Source organism: Parus major, chromosome 4 (genome assembly GCF_001522545.3).
Source record: "Parus major isolate Abel chromosome 4, Parus_major1.1, whole genome shotgun sequence".
Taxonomy (NCBI): Eukaryota; Metazoa; Chordata; class Aves; order Passeriformes; family Paridae; genus Parus; species Parus major.
Window position 1 is genome coordinate 37,800,771 of NC_031771.1, and position 26,082 is coordinate 37,826,852.

At 36.1% G+C, this 26,082-nt stretch overlaps 1 protein-coding gene across 20 annotated transcripts in view; it reads right to left on the bottom strand.

Annotated features, from left to right (window-relative positions):
- SORBS2 (sorbin and SH3 domain containing 2) overlaps positions 1-26,082 on the bottom strand; it is a 202,260-nt gene that overhangs the window by 58,894 nt on the left and 117,284 nt on the right. For 12 of the 20 annotated variants that reach the window (XM_033513982.1, XM_033513986.1, XM_033513987.1 and 9 more), the window contains 6 exons: positions 17,359-17,408; positions 10,400-10,492; positions 9,770-9,796; positions 8,679-8,803; positions 7,079-7,696; positions 793-1,272 (listed from right to left, as the gene is read on the bottom strand). In XM_033513982.1, the coding sequence (XP_033369873.1) occupies positions 793-1,272; positions 7,079-7,696; positions 8,679-8,803; positions 9,770-9,796; positions 10,400-10,492; positions 17,359-17,408 (1,393 nt within the window). Of the gene's footprint in view, positions 1-792; positions 1,273-7,078; positions 7,697-8,678; positions 8,804-9,769; positions 9,797-10,399; positions 10,493-17,358; positions 17,409-26,082 lie in introns of those variants that run through there. The other 8 variants (XM_015624059.1, XM_015624055.1, XM_015624054.1 and 5 more) reach the window with 2 other exon arrangements.

The window sequence follows — 26,082 nt, forward strand, 5'->3', positions numbered from 1 at the left end:
AATGAAGGCTTTGTTCTGACTCATTTTAATCATGTGGATAATCTCAAAAGAAATCAGAAGTGATCTGGGTTTGACCCAGATTCCATACCTTCTTTCTCCCCATATGTAAGTAAACTAAGGTACTGAAAAATGGATGTATGTAGAAAGTGTCTAACTGCATACTGGCTTTTCCCTTGACTTAACTAAGAGAAAAGTAATGGGACACTTGAATAATTCAAGATTATTTATGCAGTTCAGTCCTATAAGAAACTGTGCTTAGGAGAGGAAAAGGTTAATTAGAGGAGAGAAAACCAGTTTTGTGCAGTCAATCGTCATGGCTGGGGAAAAAACTGCATTAAATACTGCCAACATTTACTGTGAATTTACAAATTACATTATTGAAATCTGCATCTCAGTGAAATCAAAAATGGTGGTAGTCCATACTCCAAAAACCTGTAAACTGTTAACAATATCTTAAAAAAGTCTCTTCGAACTCCATGGAATGTCTGCTTTTAATACATTTGGAACAAGTATTTCTTTAATTTATTTTCTTTTAAGCAAAGTGATTGATACACCTTAGCTGACCACGCTGTGCAACTGTGCAACAATCATTTCCTACTCCCAAATCTGCTATGTCAATATTTTTTTTTTTCTTTTAACAACAGTTACAAAACACTGTCAGACCATGACCATGTTGAAAATGACTAATAAAATACTTGTCTGTGTAATGGGGTAACAGAACGGGTCAAATTCTGTTCCCCTTTGACAACCTGTTCGAACAAAATGGAGGAGGAAAAAAGGAAGCATAATTACATGAGAAGTGGCAGCAGTGTTGGTTAAGGTGGTGCCATCTGACACAGCAGACATCTGGCTCAAGGTTGGGGAAGGTGTTTCAGAGCAGTCAGTAGTATCATAGCTACAAGTCTGCAGCTCATCTAGAATGGCTGTGGAGGACTCACTCACTGTGCGGGAGGAGCACTCGCTCATGGCAGAGTCTGTGCTCACAGAGGCTGCTTCGTTCCTGTGGATAGCACTGTCAGGAGCTAGGAATGGGCATTTGTATGGAAACTGTGAGAGGGATGGGGGTTTATAAAAGTGTGAAGGCAAAAAATCATCAAGCGTTGGCAAAGAATATGGTACTAGGTGGGTGCCACTGTCTGGTGAGAAAGAGGCTCTGTTAACTGGTACCACAGGAGAAGGAAGAGGCAGTGGAGAAGCTTCTGTTGCTGTTTGTCTGTGTGTCTGTGAAGCATTTACCTCCATCACAGGGGCAGTTACTTTCTGGTTTCCAAGCTGAGATTTGAGGAAAAAAAAAATAAGAAAAGAAACAGATTACTTAATGAATAAAGAACTTTTCCCTTTGCCTCTTGCTGGGTGTAGGGGAATTACAGAAGTGTAAGTTTTTCAGCCACCCGAGGAAGTTCACATTCACAAAGATTAGGAAATAAATCAACCATGCTCTATATTAGAGTAGGACAACATGAAAGAAATGAGTGCATAAAATACTAGTGGAAGCAATGCCAGAAACCATAGTGTGCTGAGGATGAATATTCATCATGTACTGCATATATTAATGATCTCCATTGTGCATTGAGAGGGTTCACACTATTTTATACTTCACATAAATATGAGGCTAGAGAATGTCACGTTCACGTAGTTTTCAAAGCAAAAATGTATCTGCAAATCTGATCTTGGTAAATGTTACATTTTTTTTGTGAAGGCCAGGTATGACTTCGAAATTAACTGTAATATAAAGATGAGAAGGACTGCCATCTATACAGAAACACTATTAATAAATGTTCATATGGTCTACAAGTAATAGGTGGTGGAATTTTTTGCCTATTGTGACCGAATACCTCTTCTCCACTGCCTCTCTAGTAAAAATATTTGGATGATCTTAAAATTTCCAAGCACCCTGGAAGCACCCTGTCAACCTACTCTATAAGGTGTATGCATAGAAGTATTTTCAACATTAGAGGACATAAGGATTGTTAGGGTAACTGGTATAAATCTGAGGAATAAAGACTGGGAGCACAAGAACAGGACATACTGAAACAAAACATGCCAATTTTTTGGATTCAGCCCAGTTCCTTAAAAGTAGAAGGGAACAGTCTCATGAGAGTGCTTCTGAAAATGGCCACACAATGTATGAGCTTTATGTTCTGTCATTTCAAATCAGTCACAGGGCACTCAGTTTAAATTAGTCCTGCAACTGGCTTTTTGCATCTGCAACTTCTTTTTGAACTAAAGCATGTTGGCATCTAATATTTGTTAGACAGCTGCACAAATCCTTCTTTACTGCCTATTAACCACAGGCTTTCCATCAATTCCTAAGTATTCACAATACTGCCTACTTCAGCACTAATGGTTTCACTGTTGATAGGGCTAAGGACATCTGGAATAGCTACTGGGAAAGAGTGTTTGGGATTTTAAATTTATGTAAAACAGAGGACAGTAAGACACTATATGCAGTAAATAATATTTTAAAAAGCAGCATTCAGTCATACATATCACATTGTTATCAGAAATATGGTTATTTCCTATGCTTAGACTAGGCAGATGTCTTTAATCATTCAAAAAATGTTTCAAGCCATCAGATTAAAATGCCATTTTGGCATTTTAATCCAAAATCTGAAAATATCTTCTAAAGCCCTTATGGAAGACTTGGAACACAACCCAGATTATGCTACTTACAAGAGGTCACTAGGGTTCCAGTTGCATAATTCTTGTTGAGATCAACTAGAATTTACACAAATAACCTTACTGAGGTCAATGGGACCATCCCAATGAATAAGCATTACAGAAAAGAATCTTAAGTATGTGAATATACATTATTTTTTCCAATTGATTCAAAATAAATCTTTGGCATCACTGGATCTATAGGGTACATAAAAATAGGCAAAATCTGCTGTTAAAATCTGCAGTTAAAACGGTGAAGAAACTTAGTCAAACAGCTTAAAATCCAAGTCTTATTCACAGTAATGTTTCAAATCTACAATTGAACACCACCCTCCTCCCCCCATCTTAATCTTTTCATAGAGGAAATCTGAACGGATTACCCCTCAATTAAAATAATCCATAACTGAGTGTATCCTGTAACAGGACATAGTGTTTTCATAGGAAACTAATTTGCCAAAGGAAACTTTAAAAGAACAATGGAATATTATTAAAAATAATGTAATGAAAAATTAGGATGATTATGCAGCATAATATATCAGGGATTTATGATGTGTGCATTTACATACACATATAAAAAACTGTAATTTCACCTCTCAGGCACATAAAGGGAAGACAGTCATCATTCATGATGATTTTCATCATCTGTGTCAGCAGATGATCGTATCAACATCTCCAGCAAAAGACAGGAACCAGGAGATCATGCTCTAACTACGAGGCAGAGCCAAAAAGAAGCTCTGAAGTTCTTGAGACCATTTATCCTCTCAGCATCCCCAAAAGAAAAGATACATATGACCGAGCCAAAATTTGTAAATTAATCTCTATATCGTTAAAATAACAGGAAATTTTGGGGAGTTGAGAAATCTAGTAAAACTTCTGGCTCTGAACTGAGATTTCTTGCATGCTTGAGAAAAGGAGGGAGTGACAACACAAGGACAGATATTCAGGGTGCATCCAGAGAGCTATTGAAAGATTTAAAAAAATTTAATTCATTGTGTTTGGAAAATAATAGCTGATTTCATCAAGCCAAATTCTTAAAAAGAATATAAAGTTATTATTCTTACAACACACACAAAAGGAATGCAGCAATTCTAGGTACTGATTCCCAACATGGAGCTTCTTGGCTTTGTAGAGTAGAACTTCTCTTTTGCCTGGCTCTAGAATACTTTCATATATACAATCTTATTCTGGGAAAGAGTGGCTGAAATTGTGATATTAAACAGCATTGTTTTTGAAAACTGATTTACACCACTTAAAAGACATGGAGTGTTGGTAATCTAAAACACATACAACAAAAAAAAAATCCGTATTTTTCACTGTGCATGCAATCTCACATATGAATCATACTTTCTTATATTTTTCACTGTGAAAAATATGAGAAAGACAAGGCTGAATGCATTCCAGAAAAATTTTAATACTGGTTCCATTCAGCATGCTTCAGATTAGGTTTGTTACTGATATAGCACAAGAAATGCTAGCAGAAGTCAGGCAGATTAAATGCCAAACAAGTACTTAATGAATTAGATTGATGAAAAACTAGCTAGACTGTGTGTCTGTCTTGGGTTGTGCAGCAACACATGAGAGATAAATGTCATAATTCTTGATGTGAATTGGAGGTCTGAAGAGCAGCCTTCTGCTGCAGCTTTCTGCTGGTCCTTTGAAATGCTTCTCTTCCATCAAATAGTAAAATGTCAGGCCTAAAGAACACAGTTGGTATCAAAATCATATAAAGTAGATAGGTGACCCTAGTATGGGTTTCAAAATCAGTTGTCTATTGTTTTAATTCAAGATATGTGGGGGATGGTATGAGATTACTAATGACACCAGAGTACTGGCCTTGCTTCAACAGTCAAGACACAGATAAGGAGATTCAGAGATAAGTGAATAAATTCATTGTGTTAATACATAGCAGAGTTTAGTAATCAACAATCAAATTACACCCATACATTTGCATAAATGGGTAAAAATACCTCTATTTTAATTATTAAAAGCTGATTACAAAATGTCCAAACTAATGCTGCAAATTATATTCCAATGGCCATTTTTCTACCCAGCCCTCTTATTCTAAACTCAGTATAAGGAGGTGGAGTTTAGCCCTTGTCTAAAGTGATGCATGTCTAAAATGAAAAATATATGCTCAATTTTCTTTGCTTCACGTCTGCCCCCAGAATGCTGAAACTGGTTTTCTCTTTCTTCCATATCACTCTACATATTGCCAATATCTAGAACTCAGAAATGTACTAGATGAGTTGATTTAATTGATTTAGATTTTTTTTTTTTTTAATTCCAGGTTTATTTTCCTGGATGCACATTTCTACAGCTATAAGGTTGTCCATAGAATCACTTTCATAAACATCTGCTATAGAAGTTTTACTCCTCCAGGACATTGGGACTAAACCAAGTGTTCAACTCATCTGAGGAATTTAAATAACAAAATAAATGCTTTGCAAGTTCAGTTTCAGAGAGTGATATCTAGAACAATAGGACACTTAGGAACCCAGGAACAAAGCAATCAAAAAATATGTGATTATTTCCAAAGAAGCAGTTCAGAATTCTTCATCAGTTTATAACTTATAAGAAACTTATATAGACAAGAAAATTTAGCTCCACTGGTTTCATACTAACAAATAAAAATTTCTCTGTTGATATAGACACAGTTATTTCTCCTGTATCTGCAGTAGGGTAGAAAGAAGCAGGATCTCTTGAGACTGTAATAATGTAAAAAACCTTAATACTGAGTAACCTGAATGCTTCTATTTTCATATCTACTTTTAAGGGGTTTAACCTTTTTCTGAGTAGGAGTGTTTACAAAATGTCACTCAGTGAGTCAGAGCACACTTCTGCTTGTTCCTAAAGTTTCAACAGATGAGCACTGAAATTAAGTGCAAATAGGAGCACAAACATAGCAAGATACATTAATGTGGACCACACAAGCTCCCTCTGTGCTGTGTATTTTCATACTTTGTGAACAGAATACAGTTGTACATGTTGGCTGGACACAGATACCCCCACATGCACAGTATTTCTTCTTTACTACCTCTTAAAAAGTGATGATTACCTGATTTTACCTTATTTTCCTTCACATACATAAACCCAGATGCAGAGGGAGAGCTGCATCTTTCTAAATATATTTGCTTTTTTAGAGTTTCTCTGGCAGCTTTAAACACTGCTGGCAGGCCTAATTTACAGTCTGAGAGCATCCTCTGAGGACACAGCTTGACATACAACCTATAAGATTCATGTAGAAAAGTATTTTAACCCCTATACAAAGTCCTGTAGAGCTTGCAGATCTGAAACAATTAAAAAAATTAAAATACTATCCTGCATAGTATACTGAAAGTTAATTTTCTATGTGAGAGAAATCGTGAACTTTGCAAATACTATGATATATAGCACTAAAGGGATCATAATATTTGGCCATTAGCTGGAACAGTTTCAAGGTTTTAAACTGAGATCTGAGTCAGAAAATAAATATTTTTAAACACATAGCTGTAGCCTCTATTTCTATTTTTAGCTCATGGCATCTTCATTTTGGGAACTCACCTGATGCAGAATTTTACACCACCTCACATGCTGATTTGTACTCTAGTTTTAGGTATGTATTTTAACAAGGAGCTACAAAACCCACTTGCTCCATGACTCAATTGTGATGCCAAATACACCCCTTCATTTGAATTTATTTCAGTTGAGCATCACAGAAAATGTCAGATGAATTTTGCAGATAAGAGATCCATAAAAGGATACAGCTACAAAAGATGGCTACATGCCTTAATGATCTATGTGATCAACTGAAATTTTTCTCATTTTATTCAGAGCAACCCAGTTGCCAAATTTCTGATAGTACTTCCCACATACTGAAACCAAGGAGAAGGCAGAAAACTAAGTGCAGAACTTCCAAATAAGCCACAGATACTTTTCTGATTTTTTTCAGCTCGAAGTGAAACTAAAATTTCTAAATTAAAAAGAAAATGAAAAATGTGTTTTGACTTTTAAAATTCTAAAAACAAGCAGCTAGAAGATTAATTGTTTTTAGTTCTTCTGATTAGACTTTCAGTATTACTCTTGATCATGAAAAGGTATTTCCCCTCATGCTTGTTAGCTATGATACTCTATGAAGAGCCACCTGAGCAGATGCATCACATACAGTACACTAATTTCCTATGGTGCATTTGCACTCCATGAAGTCCTCACAGAGGAACAAAGAAGTCTGCCTTCCATCTCAGCTAGGTTTTGTTTTTTTTTCAATAACCTTCCAAAACCTTCAGTTATTGCTCATTTAATTTTGTTCATTTTTTGATCCATGTGACAGGTAGTTTTACCCAGAAAACAGAGATCTAACTTTGGTAATGTAAGTATAACTAAACAGATGGTTATTAAGTGATTCATGAAGATCTAAAATAAAAGATGGAAAAATTAAATATACCACATGGCATTCTGCAGCCTGTGAAGAAGGAAGAACTGTAGACTTTTGTCCCAAATCCTTTGAAGACATCTTTGAAGTGTCTGGAGAAATACTAGGTGGATGATCTTGGATTTCAGGCTCTGCTTTATTGTCAGGGGTGGGAACTATTTGAACGGAAAGAGATGCTGTGTGTATCTCAGGCATGGGGTTACAGGCAGGTGAGACAGGCCTTTGTGAAAATACTGGCTCTTCAATAGGCTTGAGCTGTTGCTGTGAATTACAAGGAATGCTACTTGCCGGGTCACGTGTCCGGGTTAATTTCAGGGTAGATATCTTACGTTTTTGAGACTGTTGCCTTTGGCCTTGATGGAGAGTAGCACTAATGCCAGCTACTGTGCTTTTGTCTGCACTGGAGACTGAGGTCAGTGGTTTAATGATTTTTTGTGCATAGGACACACTTGTGTTAGATATCTCAGAAGACATTGTCTCCTGAACAGACGTCTCACAAGAGTAATAGGCAGTATCTGTGGGGAGGTGTTTAGCTGGACCAGCAGTTACTGCCTGGAGATTAATTTCGTTCTCGTGATTAGTTACTCTTCCTTTCCGAAAGCTTTCTTTTCTAGGAGGTGGCAGAGGTGCCTTATTTGCCAAAAGCATCCACACACAGCAAAATAACATTGAAGAAGAAACAGAAAGAAAGTAAATGTTAGTAGAAGATATAGTTCAGTTTTACTTTTATATTTAAGTAGAGGAATTAGCAAATTAAAAGGCTTCATCTCAACATTGCTAAATTCAATGGACAGCTAAATTGGATCCCACCACCATTTCCTGTGTGACTTCTGTTTAATAAGCCAGATGTTCCATTTGCTCAGACCAAAGTGGGATCAGAAAGGATCAGAAGGGAGCCCACAATCATTTGTTTTCTTTTAAAAAAACAATTATTACACTGAAAAAGAATTGTTGCTGTAAAAGCATTCAGGTATGTAAGTACTCCATGATCTTAGATAGCAAGCAATTATTCACAGATAACACACATATATGAAACACTGAGCCTCTTTAACTTTTGAATTAAAATAGTAACGGAGAGAGTATTAAAATTGGTGTGTTGATATTTTTTTGACAGATAAAGATGTTTCCAAGTGTGGGGGTAGTTTTTTTGTTTTTGTTGTGCATGTTTTGCTTGATTTGTTGTTGTTTGTTTCTGTTTTTAGTGTGCTGTAATTACATTTTTCTACAAAACAGGCAGAAGCATTTTCTACCATATAATTAATACATTTTAATTCTCAGATATTTTGATGACTGGTGCATTTTTCCAAGTGTAATCTATTAATAAATACTCTTTGAAGTCTGTGAAGACTCCTGGAAAGCTTTTACTAGTATGACCTCGTTTTATTTAGCTGTCTGTCTCGCTCATTGAAAGCAATTTCTGGTAATTAACCCGGGGGCATACAGCCTGTGTGGAGTATGCTCAATCTGTGCAGCAAACCAGTCCGTAGTGACCCATATGAACAGGTGATTCACACTATCTGCAAGTCATCAGGACAATGTTTCATAGAGTTATCCCATCTATACATGCTAACGCCCCCAGCAATGGCACAGCATTAAACGTGTCCGGTTTTACCTGAGTTGGTGATTTTTTATCCTGTAGATTTGGCCGCACGCTCCTAAAACCTTTTGCTGAAAGAGATGAACTGCTAGCGTCTCCATTCAGCGTCTCTCTACTGCCATTATTGTAAGATCGCCAAGCTTTTGTAAATGGAAAAGAATGAAACAATTTTTTTGGTGTGATTAGTACAGCTCCACTGCTCTCAACATAGCAACCCAGCCACTAAACAAGCTACACAACTGACAATGATGCTGTTTTACCATGGAAGTTATGAACATGGCTAAATATTCATCTTTAAAATTTGGAAAATTCAAGCATTGACAACAGTCCTGGTATTGGGCAGTTCTAGACATCTACAACTTTCATGCAGACTATGGATTTTAACCTTGAATGTCCTTTTGAGATGCTGATGCATCAGCCCCTGTATAAATCAGGCTCAAGTTTTTTCCCTTTCAGATTATGTTCTTGAACTTCACAGCTGCATTGGATTTTGAAAAAACATCCCAGCTCATGTAAAATTAGCTGGTCATGGCAGTTTCACACAAAATTTCACCGTAGTCCCCAATTAGTTGTTCCACCAGTGTACTTTATTGCCAAATCTGAACGACACCTCTATTTTCCAACTAACCAAACATGTTTTTTTCTCTATCCTCGGACCTGGAATGCCCTCAAAGCGTTGGCTAAACATAGAGGGAGATGTTGAAGACAAAATACTGTCAGAGGCTGGGAAAAGTACCACATTATGTGAGCAGGCTGCTAAGTGAAGGTGGGCAGAACTTGCAATCCTGGGTAAGGCTCTAAAAAGGAAATAGCAAGTACCACTGAATGGTGCCACAGTGATAAAGCTAAAGGTGGCAAATTAGCAGTCTGTTTTTTCCCACACAATTCATTTTTCTGACAACATATTCTATGCTACAGGAAATAACTGCTTTCAAATGAGACCTGGATTTGAGGGCTTAAGCATTAACAATTAGGATTACAATTTCAGTGGTGCTTTCCTTGAAGAATGAGGAAGTATGGAGTAATGAAATCAAATAAATGGCTGATGTAATTCATCCACTTACATGGTATAAATATATACATAAATAATACAGTGTTTTATTTACCTGAGTCTGGAGACTGAGAATCAGACCCTGAAAAAGAAATATCCAATATTAACTTGTGTTAGAAATAAATTAATTTTGTAAAAAACACACAGGAGTATTGATAAGAAGCAGTTCTGCCTGTCTAATGAATATTTAGTATGTTTTAATTTTTATGAATATTTTTTATCTTCATAAATGATTTTTTAAAGTTAATCTGGCTTCTGACAATCAGTATACAACAACACTCAGGATCCTTTCCTTGAGAAGAGTTTTTAAATAAAACTTTTTTTAAAAAAAAGGTTTGTAATAAACCAAACCTCTTTTTCACACTTTGTTATCTTGAAAGGATCCTCACAGAGGATGTGAGACCCAAAACACATATCAAGGGCAAAATTAATATATTAATTTACTAATTTACAAATAAAATAACTTTTTCCTAAGTAGTCTTGTTTTTTTCTTTCATGAATGGCTACTAAACATAGACAGAGAGAAATTAAGACCACTTTTTAAAAAGCATTGTAGAAGTAATACATCTGTCAGTGTAATAGAAAATAGTGCTACCCTTCTCCTTCTTGCAAAGTAATATGGTAGGAATGCATAACAGTATAAAAAAGCCATTCAGAAGTTGCATCTCAGTGTTAGTGGTTATACCTGAGGCCAATAGGTTTGGAGAACTCTGAACCCTCTTCACAGCTGTTAATGTGACAGACATTGCAGCACGTTTGCGAGCACACCCACCGCTATCTGGAAGCACAAAACAATACAGACAGCAGCCCCAGACAAAGGGAGCAAGCACATGCAACATATCAGTGTGAGGTATGCCAAACACATATGAAAATAAGCATGCAGTTAGGGAACTGCTGCAGAAATGTGTGAATTTGAAGGTTTGGCAGATTAGCAGAATACATAAAATTTCACAGGCTTTAAACAACAATAAATCTCATAGAGAGTAAGTGAAGAAAGCTTTATTTAATACTTAATCCACTAGGGAAATATATACACTCTGTTACCTGAAAGACTGCTTAATTACAGCTAATTAGTAAAAGCAAACAAGTAATCAAGAAAAAGGCTTAAGCATTCCAGAATAATATTAATCAATAATCTGCACTGTAAAATAATTTCATTGTATGCATTAAAAAGACACCATTCATAAACTAAGCTCATGTTTGATCAGCTGACAAAGTACTTTTGTTCAGTCTTTTGGATCCTTTATGCTCACAAAATTACTGGTGAAAGCATACATTTCTTTTTCATTTGATGGAAAGAAATTGGCTGTCCTTCTTCCCCTTTTTTATCTAATGCAAGTTACAAAACGAAAAGAAATGTATATCTGGAACTGAATAACATTGTGAGGAAATGACCAGAAATCTAAAATTATTAAAAAAAAATTAGGTATAGGAAAAAACCTTCCTTCTGGATCTTGCCCAACTCCTTCCTTTATTCTACTTCACTCTCACTGGAGCTGCCATTGCATTTTATAAATACTTTCTTATTATTAGAAGACAGCTTTCCCACAACTTAGCTTTTTAGCAACTCTAGCATAGTTGTAAAAGAAAGTTAAAAAATATTCTTACCAATTATATTTAACTAAAATATTTTTCTGCTCTTCACTAAAATAATAATTTTAATTTTAACATTTGATGCTACTGGAATTTCATTTAGTACTTCAATGAAGTCAAGACCTACAAGTATGATAAATATCTTTTTTATTTCTGCAACCTATGACATGGAGTTTTATAAAATTAAGGTCTTAATGAAGACCTGCAAACTATTTGCAGAAAATATTTTCTATAATAGCAGTAATTTGAGCCACAGAGTCATCTTTAACCCAAGTCTGCAAGAGAAGTGAGCTTGTGATATTTCTTTGCTCATTCCAATATTCCCCTGCTACTTCAATATTTCCAATACTCCTCTGGCCAGAGGCCCTGAAGGAAATGCATTAAGTAGTTGTTAACACTGGCAAACATCAGAGCCACTGCCTTAGATGTAATTGGTACCAAAGACTCATTGTCATTTCCAAGGCTCAAGGCAAAAGGCCAACTTATTTCAGCCAGCAGTAGTTGAAAGCAATACATTACCTGCCATTAATTATTGGCATTGTACATGTGAGACAAAGGCAGTGGCTATCAAATCTGCAGATGTGTTTTGGCTTGCTTACATCAACATGGAATGAAAATGGTAATTAAAGTTATATTTTCCATTCTTGTGTTCCTTTTCCCCCACCATCGACATACATCAGAGGTAATTCCAATGAGATCTGATGATGTGTTGATACTTAGGTTCTGTTCTAATCTGAATATTGGCAGACTTTGAAAGCATACTACATGTAATATAAGCTAACAGGCAAAAAAATTGTTATACTGTCACAGTTCTTATTCAAACAAAGTGGTAATTTATTTGTAATTTTTCAAGAGTTACCTTCCTGAATTTCATAATAGAGAAAGTGGAGACAACGAGAAACTGATTACAAACATTTAATTGTTTTAACTTCAGGAAGTTCTGCTTCAGTTTAGTTTTTAATGTAACTCAGCTGAGTCAGAGTTTTACACTTTGTGGACCCATAATCTAGAAAAGTGTTTTGGTTTCATATAAGAGAAATAAAACAGATTGCAACTGACTACATAAAATATTTACCCCTATATATATAATTTATATATATTCACAAGTCTACCTGCATTATTTATCAGTATCTGTACAAAATAATGAGTTCTAATCAGAATTCAGTTAAGACATAACCTCACATTTATATAATACTGAGTTGCGCAAAATTTCTAGTAGAATAGAAATGTGTGTGGGTAAGCACATATTGATGCGTGATGGATTCCATCCTCTCATCTATGTTCAGGCCAGGCTCCCAGTAAGTGGAGTATTAAGAAACTGTAAGGGAGACTGAATTAATGATCTTCTGCCCATTTCAAACAAATGAGCAAACTATAAGCAATTAATATTACACAGCTGTTACTTCAGGAACAAATGAGATTACATGAAACAATCTATACAAAATGTTCGTGTATATAAAAGATACGTGCACGAACATATACACACACACACTCACAATTCCTTTGACCTGAAAAATTCTTCAGGAAGGAGCCCTGTCTTCACTAGGAATTGCTTTAACATTGAAGTAAAGGAGACCCAAATCAGCTAAGTTCTGCAGGCAGTGCTAGAATGTGAAGTCAGGCAATAACTCACAAAACAGCTGCCTAAAATGTAATTGCAGCTTCTTTTTCTCTCCCTCTCTTAACTGTTTCCACATTTAACCCTTTCTCCTAAGTTCATAGCCCCAAGAGGTGCTTCCACTAGTGACAGCATCATCCTAAGTGAGCTGTATCTGTATTTGACAAATAATCTACTGGCTGGGTCCTACCCCAAAGCAAGATGGAGATGATTCAAAACACCATAATTTCGTCTTTTCTTAAAAACACTGTTTCAGAGAGTCAGTAAAAGCAGTGGCATAAACAAAGGGGAAAAAGATGAAAGGATGGTGACCTTGTGTGAAGAGGCGAGAGACAGGAGCCAGGGGCAAGAAATTTTTAATAAGCTCTTAAAGCTTACTAAAGAAAAGAGAAATTACATCCAAACACCAGGTTTGCTGATTATTATTCAATTCGCTGTACTTGTGCATTGTATCATTTTTCCTTTTGTCTGCAGAGTGAATTCAGTTTTAGAAGTCTTTAGACCAGGGCTTCTTACTCCTCATTTGCATTCTGACCTTTTGAGCAAATATATAGTGTTGGGTCCAACTGTCCAAGACAGACAAAGCTGCGCCTCTCTATGTCCCCAGGTCCAGCCAGGAGGGGGGCTGGAAATGCGTCCCCAGCAGACAGATGTCAACACCACAGCCATACATGGCTGGACACACAGCTCCAAACACACTAACACGGCACAATGGCCTCACCACCCTCCCCTCCCTGGCTGAAGGTCCACTAAGGAGAACTGCAGACGTGGACAGAGTGGATCCTTCTAGCAACTGGCCTCAAACATCGAGTCTGCCACTCATTCCATGCCAGGCTCTCCTGTGACAGCCCTGGGAGGGCCCTGGACAAGGGAGACCCTTTGTTCCTTGGGTCTCCTCAATTTGTGTTCTTGTCTCCCTTGTGTCCCTGTGCTCTTCCAGGCTTACAGAGATAGACAGGCCTTTGATGGCTCCTGTGATGGGCCTGCGAGCATCCTGGCATGGCAGGCTATTACCTGGGCTTCCTCTCCTTCCACTCTTTCTCTGAATTCTTTTTTGGATGTGCTGACCAGTTATTTACCACATAATCTACACTGACAGGTAAACCTATTATTTGGTTCTTTCATGCTGCTAAAAAGTAAACTTTTAGTAGAATGCCTGGAACTCAAGCCCACCTAATTTACTTCAGTGATCTAAAAGTGGCTTAACAATTTGTTCAGGAACTCTGCACAGACCCAAGAAATTATGTTCTTGTCTCCCAGAAAAAAATGTAAGGGAATAGTCCATGTAATGACTTCCATTAATAATTTTAACAAACAGATAATATTTGCAGTCTTCCAGAACTGCGTACTTTTCACTCTTGGCTGTTCTTTATGTGCTTCATCTAATGCAAACAGCTAACTTGTTTAATAACTTTAAAATCAGATGCATTTATCAAGAATGATCTGCGTGAAATTCAGACAAAATATTTACAGATGGACACTAAGAATCAGTTTTAACCACTATCTTAAATCCATTTATTATTCCTCAATGCAATTAGCTCTCCTCTGACATGACCTATGCATGCACATCTGTATAATTAACAATAAGGACATTTATCCTATGTTTTAATCTGATGTGATTTTCAGGGCAGCTCATGTTTTCTCTGAGTTAGTTAATCAAGCAACCAAGTTAATGATGTTCATCAACCTGTAAAATACCTGAAGACTTATTGAAGAAACCCCCTAAATATAGCTTAAAATATTATTCTGTTGATGACTGCTTAGTCTGGGTTTAAAAACACACACACATTCTATGAGGCTACTATTTTAAAATTATGACAACATTTGAACTCCAAAAGGAAGCATGAGCCAAAGTACCCTTGATACTTCTGAAAAACCTCCTCTCTATCTTACCTCTGTTTCTTTGCTTTCGCAAAAATGTTTCATTGCCTTATGCTGCTGAATATTCCTTCCTAACATGTGGTACCGAATTAACATCAAATGCTGAAAAATCCCTCCCATATATGGTAGAGTACTGCAAACCAAAGCTCCTCAAAACATTTTCTCTGTAGACAAAAATATCTTCCAGAGGGTTTGCTGAGACAGACTGCCAAGTCTGCAGCCACAGGGAACGCTGGATTAGAGGAGCCCAGTCTTAGCAGTAGATTTACTTTTTATTTATAAAGCTGTAAATATATTAGCTTTGCCACTCCACCAATTACTGGCAGCGAGCTAGAGAGCTCATTTATCTGCAGGACTCATTAATGAAACACATAGTTTAAAAACAAACTAGTGGCGAACCAATAGCATCTGATAACCTTCAATTGCACCATGTACAAATTTCTGTTATAAAGCAGTGAAATAAAAACCAACACCAACCCAAAACAAAGCTGTAGCACTCATGTTCAAAAGACAGTGTAGTGCAGAAAGAAAAAATATAAAAAAAGGAAAAAAGGGGAAAGAAGGATATAGCTAGACCAGAACAGCACACAGAACATCTTCCAGCTGAGTCACTCTCTCTTAATGAAGTAATGCTTTAGGGATGGGTGCAAGGATAGGTGCAAGATGTCCACTTTTACACCATACTCAGGTTTTTAATGGTTTTTTACAGTCAGAAAACAATCTAGATTAATAGAACTGGTAAGAAATGCCACATTTTTGGTCAATGCCTTCCCTTCATTGCAGCTGATAACATGCACATTAACATCAAGTATAAAGAAGATGAAAAAATGTTTTCACTGTCCAAGTGCAGAATAGATTAAAGTTCAACCTAAAAGCATGGACTCTTTAAGGAACTGGAGAGGATTTCAGGAGTGTTCATGTCTTTAAGGTCTATTTTTAAGACTCTTGTGTGATCAGAAGATTCTAAATCCCCAAGAGAAGTCATTTAGTTACAGATTATTTAAATCTTATGTCTTCTCTCTTGAGAATTCATAACTTACAACAAAAATCTTAGTACAACATCAAATACAGTCATACTTCAGGGCTCTGGTAGCACAAACTGGCAATTTACCTCTTTATTCACATTTTTTGAAGCAGGAGCTATAAAATTACCTCTGTCATATGATTTTGATTTATATGATGGCAATTCACAACGTAATTATAGTATGATGATCAGCAAAGTTATGTCTGAAATTACAGTTCTATGAAATAAGTCATATTTTAGTACTACTTTAATTATGCAGACTAATGTTTAGGAAAGACATCTTCATTAAAAATTAGAGAGGACAGGACAAATTTAAAATCGTACTTTTATAAATGAAAAATACACACACCACCTTGGTCAGCATTTGAAAAACAATTAAGAACAACCGAAACTTTGGGGAACAAGAGTACACACTCAAATGAGGAAGTTAATTTCTCCTGCTTATTCTATTTACAAACATAGTGGTTCAAGTGAGCCAATATATTTTAACTTTGTACTAAAAGATATGCTTAAAAAATGGATCCTACTGAGTTCCAGTTGTTTGAGACAACAGGAAGCCATGAAGCCGGATTAATACAGTGATCTAGATAATGGCACCTATACCACAGAAAAGTTAATCCCTTTGATTTAGAGCATGCTGCTGAAATTCAGACTTCAAAGGTAGTTCTGGTCCTCGGGTCCCACATATCATGTCATGGTGAAACACTGAGGTCAATGATAAAGCCACTGCTTTGGAAAGGATGGATAAGTCTATCTTTGCACCACAGTTAATCTGCAAACCAGACAGTTCACCTATGGAGTCTAAAAGAGCTGTCTGCAACTGAAAATTTACACCTGAGTGAAGCCAGGATTTCAGCAGTCTGCTTTCAAGGGGCCTATTCCCTCTCCCAGCACAAAGAGCAGCACTGTCTTATTGGCTTCAGAAGTTCAGGAGCAAATATTAGTACCCTACCATAGATCTTGAAGATAACTTTCTACAGAGTACTTAATTTGGTCAATAAATCTGTTACAGCAACTTCAGAGAAAACACAAAGCACTGTAAGTAGAACATATCCTCAAGAATATCCTCAGCTGATATGCAAGTGCAACTTATAATGCAGGGCAGTGTTTATATGCCCCCTAATTTAGTGACAGTAAAGAATGGAAATAAAGGATTTTTAAAGCATGTGCATTTTCTTACGAAAATGTGATGCTTTAACAACACTTTTCCATCACTGTTATATCATCATACTATGTATTTTCACATAAAACATACACACACACAAAACTGATACTATTAAATTAAGCACAGAAGGCTAAACATGCACTTTTATTTTGTGTATCCATATATGTCCATACATAAAAAAACATGTATGTAAATTTTATATATGGAATACATATGAACATAAGCAGGCATACTATTAAAGTATCTTGCTTATTTTGAGTTCAGCACCAACTAAAGTACAATTTGCTTATGAAAATTCTAATAAGTTTGGGATCTTCTCTGCTCACAAAACAACACATAAAAAATCTCACAGATGCAGCATACCTGTGTTCATTTTGACACTGGAGGTTTTGCTATAAAAGTCTTCAGATTTCCTGCAGAAAATAAAATGATCTATTAATTTGCACAGGACAAGAATGTGTGGTACAAAATGGCAGCAGGGCTTTTTGGAGGGGTGGAGAATCACTGTGATACAAATGGCAGTCCTATTTTAATACTGCTTTAATTAAACTGGTATTGCTTGTCCTTCCAAAGTTAAAGATGAGCTGTCACTTCCATTATAAGTCACCTTATCTTCAAGTATTTAGTAGTTTTCTTGTAAATATTTGCTCTAGGATAAAAAAACTAGAGATTAACTTCTGCTCCTGAAACTATAAACTAAGAATATTTTCCATACAGGAATGTGGAAATATTTTTAAAAGCTGCTTACAAGGTTTATTCACTCCTTTGCGCAAACTAGAAGATGTAAAGAGTAGTTCTCTCCAAATATTTTCTAAGCAGCCAAAGTTACCAAGTCTTTTTCAGTGTCTTATAAGCAGATTGGTTGTTTTCATCCAGTGATTTAATATGTCTCCCCAGACAACACTGACATTCTTAATGTTGCTTGATGTATTTCCATGCACAGAATCAGGCTGTGTCTTGGCACTCACAGGAATCCTTACCAAAACTCCTAATGGAATCACTAGGTGGCAAATCAGGTCACTATACAGCAACACACTTTTTAAAGATAGTAACTTGCACCAAAATAATGTAAAGCGCACACAAAGGTTGATTCTATTTAGATATCCCAACTCTATACAGCACTTACAAACAAACAAATAGTAAAATGAAACAAGTCAAACCACAACTGCAGAAAACTCCAAACATGCTATATTAACAGCCAATTTTAAACTGATGTCATGGGACAAAGCAGATGCTGTTTTTCCACCTACTGACAGTTTATGTCACAGCTTTATCTCAGAATAAAGTGGCATCTGTATACTAGCCAGTCTTAGCTATATTGTTACATATACACTGTCCAATATAACCTGCTTTAGCAAACGGGCAGACACACTAGAGGCCAAATACTGAGGGCTGAAAAAAAAAAGAAAAAAATTCATTCTCCCATTGCATTATTCCCACATCAAGTCCAAGATAAAACAAAGGGAAAAGCAGATTTTGTAATGCAATACAGCTTAAAAAAAATTAATTAAAAATATAAATTTCCTGGCTATGTTGGAGTAAGCTGGAAGGTACACATGAGGGATCATTTTTATGACGGGAGACTAAAGGCACTAATTAACACAAGTAAACAAAATATCAAAACAGAATTCCAGTTTTGGTTCAACTCAACAGGAACCCTGAATTAAATGCACCTCTGAGGTAACATATATTTCCGTATTCCCTTGTATTCATAACAAGGCCAGACGTTCCACTACTCAAAAAAATTACTGTTTTTCAGAAACTATCTCATCACTGCTGCTATTATTCAGTCAGTTTTGTGACAAATAAAGACATATGTTAAATTTCTTGAGAACAATGGAAAAAAATAACTGAAGTTTTATAATATTATTTTTATGCTGCAGCTATCAGCAAACTACTGCTGTGAATTTTAAAAAGATCTTATAAAAATTAAGACTTTTTTTTTTTTGTATATATGGTCTCTGACTGAAATTTTGCATTTCTTTAACTGCTACAGAATGTTCTTACAGCCTCAAATTCCCAATGCACTTTCAGATTTTAGAGGAGACACCATTTCCAAGCCTTCTTTTAGCTTGGAACTGAATCACTGACTGTATCACATATAAGATACGAAATGCAACATGATATTTATTTTCAGACCGAACAAGTACGGGACTCTTGGAACATTGCAGAGCCAAAATGATTTCTAACAGGTGGCTTCGATATATTTACCCAAAGCATGAGTAACTCTTAATCTAAGTTTTAACAGACAAAACTCAGTTTCAGCACTACAGTTTTGTACTTCTAACAACTTCAGTCTGAACAGTTTAGGCTACATTGCTGATCATACTCATATGAATCACTAATGTTTCCACTTTAATCTAATTTTGCTGAAAAACAACTTAATCTTGCATACCTAAAAGATATGCATGTAAATAAGGCAATCCAAATCTAATGCATGCAAACAGCAGGCCTTGTATTTAATACTAAAATTATTTTGAATTCTGTGCTTCTAAGGAGCTAAAGCATCATTCAAATACTTAATGATATTGGGGTAGAAGCCAAATGAATGCAATGAAATTAAATGCCATATGCCTGAAATTATTTTATTCAACATTGTTTCAATCAGTCTTTAAGATCCTTGCTTCAAGAAGGAAGTGGTGGGGGGGAAGAACAGGGAGCAAAGGGCTGGTTTTGTTTTGTACTTCAGCTCCTTTTTAATTTCCTCCTGAAAACTGTTCTTTGGTAATGGGTTTGCCCCTGACAGAGGCGAGATGAAGGTTCCACTGGAAGCATCAGGCACTTTAGTGCCAAAATGTCCACCCAGTGATCAGCTGAGATACTCAGCTCTCAGACAGCTAATGCTGTGACAGAACAAAGGCCCGCAAGGCTCGTGCGAGCACAAAGCACTGCTGCGATGCATGCTTTTCAAAATCAGTCCCTAGACTGGGCAAGTCTTCCACTCAGCTCACACCTGATCTTTGATGCTGAGGTAGAAGAACACTAAGTTTAAGCACAGTAGCAGTCCTAACTTTTGCAGAGGGAAATCCTGGATTAATTTTCATAGCATTCCTCTATAGTTAGCTTCATCTGGAAGAGCTAATGCAGCAGGAAATGAATGACTTTGCTAATGCACAAAAATGGGTCTGTTGGGTTGCATACACCATTGCTACATTCAGTTTCACTAAATACATATCCTTCATTAACAGTTCAGAAATTCTTTGCATTGCAAGAGGTTACTGAACAGACTTGTGGGAATCTCATTGACATCTGCCCTATTTTATCCAAGAGACCCTGATATCTACTTGTAGTCACTTCTGTTCCTGGTAAGTTCTGAAGCGTGGGGTGCTGAAAGAAAACATTCTGTCACCCCTTCTGTTCCACATTCATATGGAGCTATAAAAAGGGTTAGTGAGAAGTCAAGGAAGGTTTCCCCACCTTCAGTTTATTCATGAATCAAGATGCATGACTTTGCTGTTAGGGATTTAATTCCATTCTTTATCAGATCTTCAGGCACCTACAGACATTAAGGCAGAAGAACCATTTAGACACAGTTCTGAACAGTGTGCTCTCAGATGACCTTCCCTGAGCAGGAAGATTGGACCAGGCAACCCAACGTGGTCCTTTTCAACCTTAGCAATTCTGTGATTCTAAATTACCTGTTATTTATTCTTTGCCATTTCACAAAAGATATTATAAAAAGCATATTTAAAATGTAATTTTCTGATGGAGTATATATATTATTTCTAAATCTAAATCTAATATTTGCTCTTTATCATTACTATCCTTTGTATTGAATTCTACTCTAAGGACCTTAGGTGAGATGAGCAATTGATTTAGAACATGGAGTGCAGATGGATCAACAGCAGGATAGATGTGTGTGTCTGGCTGGAAAATTACAGATTTTCATTTTCTTAGGTAGAGAGCAGTTCCCAGATATTTGGAGAGGACAGGAACTTTCCTGACTTACATTAGAAGGAGTGTCAAACTTTCATTAATGTTTGCCAGTTTCACAGTTTGAGCTTGAGAGAGTAATCTACTCAAGAAAATATCTGCAAAGTTAAGAAACCAAATCAGTGGTGAGTTTACTACAAGGATTGTTTATTCAGTCAGTTTAAACATTGCAGCTGATCTACAAACATGCATTTATTACCAAGCAGGATCCTATTTTGCATGTGACAGTATATTCTTTTAAGGCATATCATCAAGACTCTGCACAGCATTCCTGCTCTGCAACAAGTCAATATACTTCATATACCAACTCATACATGCAGTGATGGAGGGTAAAAAAAAGTATGAAGCATTAGTTCTGAAAGTACAGTGAAACTGACTATTTTATTTCTCTCCCTATTTCAAAGAAATTCTTTCAGATGTTTACTGTTAGCAGGAAAACTATGGCAATGAGAATGCAATGAAAACTTGATGTTTAGATTGTGACAACAACACTCACATAAAGAAACGGTTGTCCTGAAACTTCCTTGCCAGAACAAGTCTCTCCTGCTGAGCCTATAAGCAGGTAGAAAGCTTATATGCAAATATATTGTTTGTATGAAAAAACTTTTGATGGAGCACAGGTAGATAGATGATGCTTATAATGAAAATGGTTGCCCCATGTTTCAGTTTTGTTAACATGCAACAAGAAGTCCCCAAAATGGCAGGGGATCTTTACTAAGATTACTTTTACTGTGTTACTTAAACACAGTAGAGCATATGCTGAGCATGTGCTTTAGTATATGCCTTAAGAAAGCCCCACAGAACTATTTTTATGCTTTATGTTAAATACAAACATAAATAATCTTTTCCCCAGTTCACACTGCATCAACCCTATAAGCAGCTCAATACTCAGAAGCTAGAACTCTAGTTCTAATTTAAGTGTTTTCATATAGATAATCAAAGAGAAAAACATACACAGACAATTGACATCACAGTTTCTGTAATTTTAAGTTTTTCTTAAAAGAAGAGATCCTCACTCTAAGTGAAACACCATTGTAGATATTATTCATGTACATTATCTGAAATGTACTGATCAGATCATTAAACAACTGGGATGGTGAATAATTTGTACTTGGTCATAAACTTCTATTGGAACACAATAGATAAGTCACATTGTACTCAGCAGCAGTAAGTGCGTGACCAGAGAGATCTCTACACACAAAAGCTCTGTTTCCTGGATCATCTGCAGTACTACGAAAACTATCTCAGGCTGATATCTAACTTACAGCAGATCAAATATTTGAGCCTATTTCCTCAGCAAATACAATACGAACATTGTTATTCAGTGTACTGCTAAGACTTCTTGTTGGAAAATCCAAGTGGTTCTAGCTCCCATGTACAAATGTTTAGAGTACCAGATATGGGGAAAACGACCACAGGAATCTATGGCTGTTCATTCTCTATAAGCACATCAAGAGATTGGATGGAAGAGGAGGAAATAAAAGCACTATTAACCATTTTGTGTATCTTAAATGTGAGTTGAAAATTGTAAGGTAATTTCTATTAATGAGACTCATTAAGGTCTGAAGCACTTGTCATGAGTGCTATGGTCAGACTCAAGACTGAACCTGAGAAGCGTATGTGAAAAATGTGACTGTCTGAATGCAGGGGGATAAATCTGATGATACGGAAACTTCTTTCCAGACACTTTGCCTCATGTTATTTCTCTGAGAATGCTATAAATTCAAGATTAAGAGAAACTAGTATCATCCTTTCCCATGTTTCTTCATGAAACAAAGAAAATTTACTAATTGTCTGATAGGAAAAGCAAAGACTACATGTTTCTAAACTGTCAGTTTCTAACAGCAGTCTTTGTTCTTGCACAAAGCATCAGCAGAAAAAGTTCAAACACTTGCATTTAAATTGTTACCAATGTAAGTCTCTCTCTCTAGAGAAAACATATGAAGCTTAAAATTTTGTCTGTTTGTAGCATGATTTGTATTAGATGCTTATTTTGACTTGGTATGTAGTGAAAAACAAACAAAATTTCAGCATTTGGTTCTAAATAGGTACTTTCTGTCATGTCAAAATACTTCTCAGATACTTCAGTAGCAGAACATTTTCCTAAAATGATACTGCAAGTATAAGAGGATACCAAGAAAGTTATTCAAGCCCACAACATTCTGTACATTTTACTGGTTATTTTTACAGCTGCAAAAGGAACGAGGACGACAAACTGCTGCTCTTACATTCTGCATCTCCTCCTCTACCACTAGAGAAAATTTTATTAATAATTCCAGTCATGCTTGTGGTGTTTGTGATTTTTTTCATTATTTTTACTATTTCGATATAAATAAAAAAGGAGAAAAGTTCCATTAACTGAATAAAGGTTAAAAGAAAAGTTCCATTAACTTGTTAACTCCACATTTCTTACCCTTTTATCCAGGCACCTACTACTGCTTTTAATACCACCAAATTTTAAATTTCTAGCCTTCAGTGGTGGTTATTTTTGTTCCTTGTTTTTGTCTTCCACCTTTGCTGTTGTTTTACAGGAACTGAATTTGTTCAAATGGACTCATTCCATAGGCTGGAAATTATTTAAGATTACTGTATGGAAGCATGTCACTGAATTAATATGCAGTGGATTGGTGTGCACAGACATAATTACGAAAAACTCCACTGTAAGACAGAGTCCCTTAAAGGTATTCTTCATGTTCTTAGTACTTCTGAAAGTTTTCATTTAGCATGATGAAGTATTTGTCTTCTAGGAATTACAATTTTTAAATGATTGTACTTAGAATTCACCTGTCAAATCTTTTAGACATTCTTTAAAATTTTATTTTAAAGTTTTATTTCCAAGAAGACCCAAATATTCACAAAATATCCATCTATTTTTCCATCTTTCTCAAGACAAATACTAGAACTATGTTCCTGTTAAAAATTCATCATTGAAGGGTTAAATCTGAATTCTTTAGATTACAGTAACTAGCAAAGTTATCAGGAACATAAGACAGTTTTAGTTTAATTTCCAGAACTTTGCAAGTTACTTGTTGCTTGAATGCTTCAAGTATTGTCTAATTTTCTGTTTCTATACAGAATGACAAACAATGCATTCTTGTTCTTTTCTATTAGGTACATAATATGTATCAATTTCAGACTAAACATACATAAATCTCCAGCTAAATTAGAACTCCTTCAAATAGGGCTTCCCCCCCCATGAGTCAGTACCACTCCCTATAAAATCAGTGGGAATAGTGTTAATTCATGGAAGAAAAGTCCATTTTTGTTTACCTCTGTTGGTTTTGTCTTAAATATGAAAATATGCTTCCTGAACTACTGGGTAATGCTACATATAGCTAAAAGAGTTGGACCAATAGGTGAGGTGATATGACCCCTTACTATATTCTTTTAAGTTTGCTGAAGGAGCAGCATTTTGCTTTAATATTTTTGTAACACCTGCATAAAACCAGAAAGAACAACTATAACTTAAAAGACTAATCAAGAAGATACCAAGTGAAAGATTTTAATCCTTATTCTTTTCTAAGATATTATTTTGAAGGGATTGTTCAGGAAAACTTTCAGTACCCCTAATGACTACTTAAAACCTGTGACCAATCTTGGCTAAGTTTTACAGAGATGCAGAGGTCTTGAAAACATTGAAGGCTTTCAAGTTCCATAAGGAATTCTCATAGAGAATACAGACCTTACCAGAGCCAAGTGGGCAATATAGACTAGCATTATTAGATAAAAGTGAATTCATACAGGAAGGAAGACTCAGGAGCTGTATATGGATAAATGCATGGACCTTATAAACCCAGCCATAAAACTCTCTGCCACACTACATCCAGTTTAATTTGCCTTGTTAGGCAGGAGGAAGACAACAAAAACAACCAAAATATTTCTGCTGTCTAAAAAGGTGAAGAGTTGAACCCAAGATTTTTCCATTACATTCATTCCGAGCTCTGCATGGATTGATGACTAATACAGTTGGAACTCCCTGAACTGCCTTGGTGTGATTCAGTTCCAAAGGGTGTTTCATCATTTGCAAGTAGAAGTAACTTTCTCCAGCAAAGGGCGTCAAAGCCTGACATCCACACAGGGGCTTGACTTCAAATCAGCTCTATTCTGGCCTTGCAGACCAGAATACTACTGACACACCTACTTCAGTGACCTCCTGGCACAGGGAGCATGTGAGGCTCGTTCCTTCAGCCACATCTACCAATTCAGGTTTGTTGGTACATCTGCAGATCTACTCTGTGAACCCAAAATGACAAGAACCAAAGAGCAATAAAATGGGGGAAAGATCGTAAGATTTTAGTTTAGATTAAAGAGTTGTGAATCAAAACCTAGAGTACATTTATTCACTGTTGGTCTGAACTGACATATGCTTTCTTCAGTTCTGCTGCACAAGAAATACTTCTGGCCTTTCAGTCTTCATGCTGACTTATAATGCCTCAATACCTAAATGACTCATCAGTGACAGCAAGTCAAATGCTATAAACTTCTATCTCTGCTATAAAGCTTGTCTTATACCATGCAGTGCATCTTATTAACTCCTAGGCCAGTTTTGCATTTCTAAAGAATCATAGCACTGCTCTGCATAGCTGCAGTCCCATTACAGACTTAACTGTTTACAGGAAAGAAGATATTTAACAGCAGGAATACTATGTGCTCTCAAATCAAAGGAAAACTCCGTATGTATAACACATGAAAACCAAAATAATCAGCCTTGCAAGCTTGAATTTGAATGTTTTGCTGATACTGTATTTTGCCTTTTCCCATAGGGAACAATCATCTGTTTTCATTTCATAGAGCTTCACTCCTCCAGATAATAGACATCAAAATAATGCCACTACCACTGTTTACAAGAGTATGTGCACTGTACTGTCAGCTCATTTTAGACCTCATGAAATCCAATATGCCTCAATGCTATACAGAACAACAAAAAAGCTACAATTCCTCCTAATATAAATAGCCAAAGAAAGAACTACCAACCATTATGGTTGGGAGCATAGTCAACTCATGTAAATGAGTGTTAACACTAACTACCTGTACCTGATAACTGAATTTCAGAAGATCTAGACATGTAGTAATTTTCAAATTGTAAACTTATCCTTCTCTCTTCCTCTCAATACCTTATGCTTCACCAGCACATTTAAGATTTCTGCTAATGAG